The 7,738-nt window shown below is 33.5% G+C and overlaps 2 protein-coding genes across 2 annotated transcripts; one reads left to right on the forward strand and one right to left on the reverse strand.

Annotated features, from left to right (window-relative positions):
• Nucleotides 1-1,664: 1,664 nt before the first annotated feature.
• Nucleotides 1,665-2,241, forward strand: LOC102595459 (periaxin-like). The gene has a single exon (XM_015311727.1). It carries the CDS (start codon nucleotides 1,684-1,686, stop codon nucleotides 2,239-2,241), a length of 558 nt encoding a protein of 185 aa, XP_015167213.1. The 5' UTR covers nucleotides 1,665-1,683.
• A 419-nt stretch (nucleotides 2,242-2,660) lies between these two features.
• On the reverse strand, nucleotides 2,661-3,357 carry LOC102602407 (probable NAD(P)H dehydrogenase (quinone) FQR1-like 1). The gene is made up of 2 exons (XM_015311739.1): nucleotides 3,087-3,357; nucleotides 2,661-2,994 (listed from the first exon to the last, which is right to left on the reverse strand). The coding sequence occupies exons 1-2, from the start codon at nucleotides 3,311-3,313 to the stop codon at nucleotides 2,763-2,765; spliced, it is 459 nt and encodes a 152-aa protein (XP_015167225.1). The 5' UTR covers nucleotides 3,314-3,357; the 3' UTR covers nucleotides 2,661-2,762.
• Between the last annotated feature and the right edge of the window lie 4,381 nt (nucleotides 3,358-7,738).

The following is a 7,738-nucleotide window of genomic DNA, read 5'->3' on the forward strand; positions in this document are numbered from 1 at the left end:
CCCTTAAAAAGAAGAAAAAAGAAAATACTGCAATGTTTTATTTCCTTAGAAGATGAAAGAAACAAATAATAGTGTTTAATGGTTATCAGTGGCTATTAATGGTGTTTAATGGTTGTTGATTACCCTTGGTGTTTAATGACTTTCTAAATACACTTAATGATATTTAGTGGTTGTTGATAACTATTGATCATGGTTGTTAGATACTCTTAACCATGTCAAAATACACTTAATGGTATTTAATGGTTGTTGATGACTATTGATCATGGTTATTGGATACACTTAACAGTGTCCAAATACACCTAAAGGTATTTAATGACTATTAATGACCATTAATTATGACTAGAAACATTTCATCTTTCAAACCTTTCCCTTATACTGAAAAGTATAAATAGGGGTGGTGTTTCTCAAGGAAAGGCAAACTTTTTTTTGAAAATTTCTTGTCCACACAAGACTTGATTAAGAAAGTTAGTCAGGAATTAGTAGAAGACTGCAATTCTGGAGTCCCAGTCCCTGAACGAGTTGTGTGAAAGCTACAAAAGGTTAGAGTTTCACAATTTATTTAGATTACATTATTATGCTTTTATGTAAGTTTGTGATTCTGAAAAATGCTTCCGCTGTGCATATTCTAACATGTGTATCAAAATTATTGAACTTAGTTGGACGCATCAATTATAAGCTGCCTATGGTGTACCTACTTATATCCACCATATTTTACCCCCAAAATATTTCAATCACTAGAAATAGTTTTACGTGTATTTTTTTTATTTAAAAAAAAAAACACAAGCATTTTTCTCTAATACATAAGATATTGGTCGGGTATAAGATAATGACTTTTTTAATTTAGTTTTATTGTAGGATTCATATTAATTAATAAACATATGTTCTTAACTAATATGATGAAAAAATAATTGATTTACAATTTTTTCAAATTAATATATTTCAATTGAATTGATCATAAAAATTAAAAGTATGAAGTTTCTAAGAACATCGTGAAATGCATGTTTGATAAAAAGATAAATATATAAATAAAATGTCATAAATTATTAAAATATTTGACAAAAAGATAATTTATCAAGTCTAATTAAAAAATGACTTGCAATGTATATTACTAAAACAAATGAAACTGAGAATATACCATAAGTTATAAATTTAAAATAAAAAAATTTAACATAATACTCTTATCGCAAATTTCAACATAGCATACATAAATATGATTTTTAAAAAAAACACCTAAGTCTATAAGCTTACTTAACAATAAATTCTATTTTAATTTAAAAATTAGAATACTAATAGAATTATGCTAATGAGAAAATAAGCATGGCATAAAGAAATAGATAATAAGAAAAAATTGCATAGAATCACGTAGTAAGGTTGAGAATGAGAAGAAAATGAAATATAATAATATAAAATAAAAACTAAACTTTTAGAATAATATATGAGATTGCCAGCATAACCTATTTGCTTGTGACAGGTTCAAACTACAATGTAATTTAGGTCATCTACATTTGACCAGACAATAAGCTAATTAGTTTAATGAGTTATTCAACTACTCAGGTCCCTGTCTAACAAACAAAATCCTACAAGTCCTTGTTGCATGCATTCTTAAAAACCTATATAAACCCAATCCCACATCCACTCTTATATATACACATTATTCTTTAATCTTCTAAGATTTGCAGATAAATGGCTCAGCGTTATTACTTATCTTCTCTTTTACTACTTGCATTTCTCAATTTATTCTTCATTTATTGCAACATAACTGGAGCAACTGCACGACACCTTCTAGAGACGCCCCTCTCTGAGATACCTAAACCAGAACTCCCCAAAGTGCCAGCGTTGCCAAAGCCTGAAATCCCAACTGTGCCGAAACCTGCTGAGCTTCCAACTATATCAAAGCCTGAGATCCCCGCTGTTCCAAAGGCTGAGCTACCAACTTTCCCGAAGCCCCAGTTACCAACTTTGCCAAAGCCTAATATGCCTGAGATTCCCACAATGCCAAAACTAGAGTTTCCTCCCTTGAAAATGTCAAAAATCCCAGCAGTTCCAAAGACTGAGGTTCCTCCGGCTATGAAAAAGCCTGATGTTCCAACTTTACCAAAGCTCGAGCTACCGAGTGTGCCAAAGCCAGAAATTCCAGAACTACCAAAGCCAAAGGTCCCAAAACTTCCAAATTCCAGAACTATCAAAGCCAAAAGTCCCAGAACTTCCAAAGCTAAAAGTTCCAACAATGCCAAAGCTTGAAATCCCAGAACTGCCTAAACCAACTCTTCCTTCACTTTCTCCACCATACAAACCCGCTATTCCTTGAGTATATTATATGCTACTTTCACTCTATAAGAAAATAGCCAACTGATGTTTTGAGATTTCCATCTCAGTCTATGAAATTTGCCACCTGAGTTGTGTCATAGAGATAGCATTGGATACTTTCTGCTAGGAGTAGAAATTTTAATTCTTTTATAGTAGTTTTTGAGTTGGATGTACCGAGTTTGTCGTGTTATTATAATATATGAGTGTTTTATGTATTTCTATATAGACAGTATAATAAAGCTTTGATATATGTAACTTCGGTTTAGTTCCTATCCTTGACCGTCTCTGTTTGTCCATTCTTTCCCTCACAGTTTTTCCTTCCTAATTTATAGTAACCAATTTCTTCCATTACAGAGTAATCAGATACATACAGATGCCATACCCAATTAAAAATAGTAGACTTTGACAATCACATAGATAAATTATGTATTAGAAGAATGTCTTTGCAGGAGAAATTAGGGTGCACCCTTGAGTTTCTTGGCGATGGCAGCGATGTATTTACCTTGGTGATGTGCCTGCTGCAATTCAAGCTCAGATGGCTGTCTGGAGCCATCACCAGTGAATGTTCCAGCTCCATATGGACTTCCTCCTTTCACGTTTTCCATTTCAAACATGCCAGCACCGAATGTGTATCCGATGGGTACAAATATCATTCCATGATGAACAAGCTGAGTTATAGCAGTCAACCTATCATATACCTCGGGTTAAAACAATAACAAGGAAGAGAACGACAATTTATCATGTTTAGTCGTATGAATTTATGTGAAATAAGATCATACGGTGTTGTTTCTTGTCCACCGCCTTGGGATCCAGTGCTATAGAATATGCCTGCAGGCTTGCCAGCTAGTTGTTGTGTTCTCCATAGACCTCCAGTTGCATCAAGGAATGCTTTAAACTGAGCGGACAATATTCCGAACCTTGTAGGGAATCCAAAAACAAAACCATCAGCTTCAGCAAGTTCTTGAGGTGTTATAATAGGCACATCACTCTTTGGAGGTGCACTCATTTTCGCTAGCACCTCTTCTGATAACGTTTCAGGTACCTGTACCACAAAATGGTATGTTCTCTTTTAGTATATATAAGTGCCACAAAACAGAGTGGACCTAACATTTTTAGTGTAGAACCAAACTGGTGATTTAACTAATGTGTTTTTTGTTTCATTCATCCTAATGCACATTAAATGGATTCAATTTCCTCTGCTTCACCTTCTCCAAAAGAATGATAAGGACAATTTATGCTTCATGCATGATCAGTTAGCTGGTGCAACTACACGAGCCGCTTTCTATAGACATCATTCCCTGAGATCCCTACACCAGAATCCCCGAATATTCCAGCCTTACCAAAGCCTGAAATACCAATACCTTAAGTATTAACTATACCAAACCTAAAATTTCAGCGTTCCAAAGCTATATGTATCCATGGCGTAAGCAAAATAATTTGTAAGTGTGTCCATATTTAAAGGAACAAATATTGTAGCGACATTATATTAAAAATATTAGTTTATTACTATAAGTTTCGTCGGCGAGTTCTCATTTTTTAAAATGTATTCATAACAGTATACATATTTTTTAGTCATAATAATCTCGTTAGAAATAGTCGTATAAGGTAAAAACACCAAACAACCACTTAAGAACTCTTTATTCATTTGATTTCACTGATCAATCTTAATCAACTTCATCACGGAAAAAGCAATACGCCAAGTCTCAAGTAATTTGATAGTGATACTTGAAGTATTAACTATCAAAGATTGCAGTAATTATGTACACACCAGAATGAAGATTTGAGGTAAAAAAGTGAAAACTTCTTCTCTTTTCAAAGAAATGAAATCAGCTAAGCTAAGAATTCTTATTAGGTTGCCAGCATAACCTATATGCAAGAGACGGGTTTAGACTGTTAAGTAATTTAGGTCATCTAAATTGACTTTTCATGTACCAGGATGGAAGCTGATTAGTTTGATGAGAAATTCAACTACTCAGGTCCGTGGCTAACAAACAGAAAGTCCTTGTAATTGCATTCTTGAAAACTATATAAAGCAACAGACTTAAAGCTAATGCCACATCCCACTCACATTGAGTCCTACAAATTATTCTTCTTTTCGCTTCAACTATTTGCATAAAAATGGGTCAGCATTCCAACATATCCTCCCTCTTACTATTTGCATTTCTTAATTTATTCTTCATTCATGGCAACATAACTGGTGCGGTTGCACGCCACCTCCTAGAGATGCCTGTCCCTGAGATACCTAAACCAGAACTACCAAAGGTTCCAGCCTTGCCAAAGCTTGAAATCCCAACTCTGCCGAAGCCTGGGCTTCCAACCATACCAAAGCCTGAAATTCCAGAACTACCAAAGACAAAATTCCCCGAGTTACCAAAGCTAAAAGCCCGAACTATGCCAAAGCCTGAAATTCCAGAACTACCTAAACCAACTCTTCCTTCACTTTCTCCACCATACAAACCTGTTACTCCTTGAGTAAATTATGTGCTACTTTCACTCTATAAGAAAGTACCCAACTCATGTTTTGAGATTTCCATCTCAGTCTATGAAATTTGCCACCCGAGTTGTGTCATGGAGATAGCATTGGATACTTTCTGCTAGGAGTAGAAATTTTAATTCTTTTATAGTATTTGAATTGGATGTACCATTTGACGTGTCATTATGCTATATGAGTGTTTTATGTTCTTCGTTATAAATAAGCTATGATCTATGTTATTTTGATTTAGTTCGTATCATTGGCAAGTTCTGTTTTTGCTCACTCCTTACACTCATGCCCTCTCTGTTTTTTCTTTCCTAATTTATACTAACCAATTTTTTCCATTACATTTTAAGAGTATATATATGGAATAAAGAATGAATTAGCATATTTAACTGTAGAACTAAATTGATGATTTAGGTATTTTTACTTTTTGTTTCGTTTGTCCTAACGCATATTAAATGGATTTAGTTTCCTCTATTTCGCCTGCTCTAAAAGAAAGATTGAGAATAACCAATGCTTCATGCTTAAATGTAGCATTATTTTTTTAAGGTAAAAACAACAATCAACCACCCAAAAACTCATCATTAATTTGATTTGACAAATCGATATTAATCAACTTCATAGCCGAGAAAGAAATAGCCAAGTCCCAAGTAATTGTAGCCAATAATTTCCAAAGCTCGGGTTTTACATGTGGTGATCAAATATTTGAATCCGAGTAGCGTTTATGGTTATTTAGTGTCCCTTTCGTACAACAAAAGTTGTTGTGGCTAACTGATTTAGTATAATTTTTCCTTACAAAAGGTAGAAAGTCGTATCGATTCTACCAGGCATCACTTTTTTATCAAACCATAAAACTCTAAAATTTTAAAATAAAAGATGGCAGCTACTGAGTAACCGTGCTAAGTTTGCTAGCAAAGTTAGGTGCTTTGCCAGTGAACCAACAGGCTATGGGAAGTGATTTCATTTGGTTTTTTTTATTTATAATTGAAGTATTTTATTTTACATATATGTATTTAATAAAATTTTGGATGCCCTTCATCCTACCTAAATCCTCCCCTGTATGCAATGCAACAGTCCTTTTATATGAATCTGATATACTATTCTTTCAGTATTGAATTATTCTTTTTCATTTCTTGGAGAATTGTATTGACATTTGCGGTATATTGTGAATCCCGGACTTCTATCTTCAAATATAAGCTACTCTATCTGGTCCAAAACCTTATTTACCAACTTTGCCAAAGTTTGAGATCCCAACTATCCCAAAACCAGAGCTTCCTGCTATATGCCAAAGTTTGAGATTCCAGCAATGCCAAAATAACCGAGCTTCCTCCCTTGAAAAATCCAGAAATCCCACAACTACCAAAGCCAAAAGTTCCAGAGATTCCAAAGCCTGAACCAGCTTTTCCTTCACTTTCTCCACCATACTACTCCTTGACCAAATTATATGCTACTCACTCTATTAGTAAGTACTCAACCGATGTTTAAAGATTTTCATCTCAGTACGTCTATCAAGTTTACGAGATGAGCTATGAGTTTGGCAAAACATATTGGATACTTTCTGCTAGGAGTAGAAATTGCAATTCTTTTATACTATATGAGTGAGTGTTTTACTCTGGCTTAGTTCCAATATATCATTGGCCGGCCATGATCTCTATTTCTGCTCAATCCTTGTTTTTCCATCACATTTCGAAAAAGGCTCTATTTGGTTTCATCATGTAAAGGAAATTGGAAGTGCCTATGAAGAATTTATGTTTTATCGGTTCAATTTTTAAGATTTTTAACATTTAAATTATTCTATTTGTAAATTAAAAGTATGGATTCTGGCCTATTATTTATTTTGATTTTAGTGATATATTTACACATAAACTCCGCGCCAAAATTACTAGGTTCATATGAATCTAGTATTTCGTGCTGCATTTTCCCCTTCCTGCTTTGTCACCCGGAAACTCATGATTTGTGTCACCAAAGGTGACTCCATTCCCGAAGCTCAAATTTAAGACGTCTAATTAAGGATTAATAAATATTTATTCTTTCCACATCTCTACCACAACGATTGATGATATCTTAGTTGTAGCTACTCTTTATGTCACTATTGTTCCATAAAAAGCCTAATTTTGTCTGCAATCGATATAAGTATAGTTTATATGTTTGAAGTTATATTTTTTCATGAAAAGTTATGACTTTTATGAGAAGTTGTAACTTTTATGAAAAGTTGTGACTTTTATGAAGAGTTGCGACTTTTATGAAAAATTGTAACTTTTATGAAAGGTTGTGACCTTTTCAAAGGGTTGTACCTTTTCCAAAGAGTTGTGACCTTTCCGATAAGGTACAATAAGCATTTATTCACACTACCCTTTGTTGTCTATAAATAGAGGGATTTCTTGCCACTATTATTTGTAGGTTTTTTTTTCCGTTGTAGGGTAGTCTAATTCAAATACATTAATTAAGCTTCTTATGAAGTTTGTTTCATTCGTCAAAGTTTTCTTCCTCCTATTTCATGGAGCTTAATCTTTACTATAAGTCATAGTGATTCATGTAATTATGACAATTCTTTTTGCTATTTTAGTGACTTTTTTTTAACTCTGTTAAAAGTTTCAGTAAAGATGATTGAAAACTGATCTTCTCTTTTGTCCCTTTCTACAGGTTTCTTCGTATAAGCAAACAAAATTTATTTTGAATTCAAGGCGACATTACTACTCTTGCACCTCTCATTCAACAACTCATAATGGTGTTGAAATGGTTGAATTCATTACATTTGTTCTTTAGTAAACAAAACTTTTATTTCTGCCACTATTATTTGTAGGTTTTTTTTTTTGCTATAGGGAGTCGAATTCAAATACATTAATTAAGCTTCTTATGAAGTGTGTTTCATTCCTCATATTTCATGATCCTTCATCTTTTACCGTAAGTCATAGTGATTCATGTATCTATTGCAATTTCTATTTGCTATTTTGA

The sequence above is a fragment of the Solanum tuberosum genome, unplaced genomic scaffold (assembly GCF_000226075.1).
Source record: "Solanum tuberosum cultivar DM 1-3 516 R44 unplaced genomic scaffold, SolTub_3.0 scf00171, whole genome shotgun sequence".
NCBI lineage: Eukaryota > Viridiplantae > Streptophyta > Magnoliopsida > Solanales > Solanaceae > Solanum > Solanum tuberosum.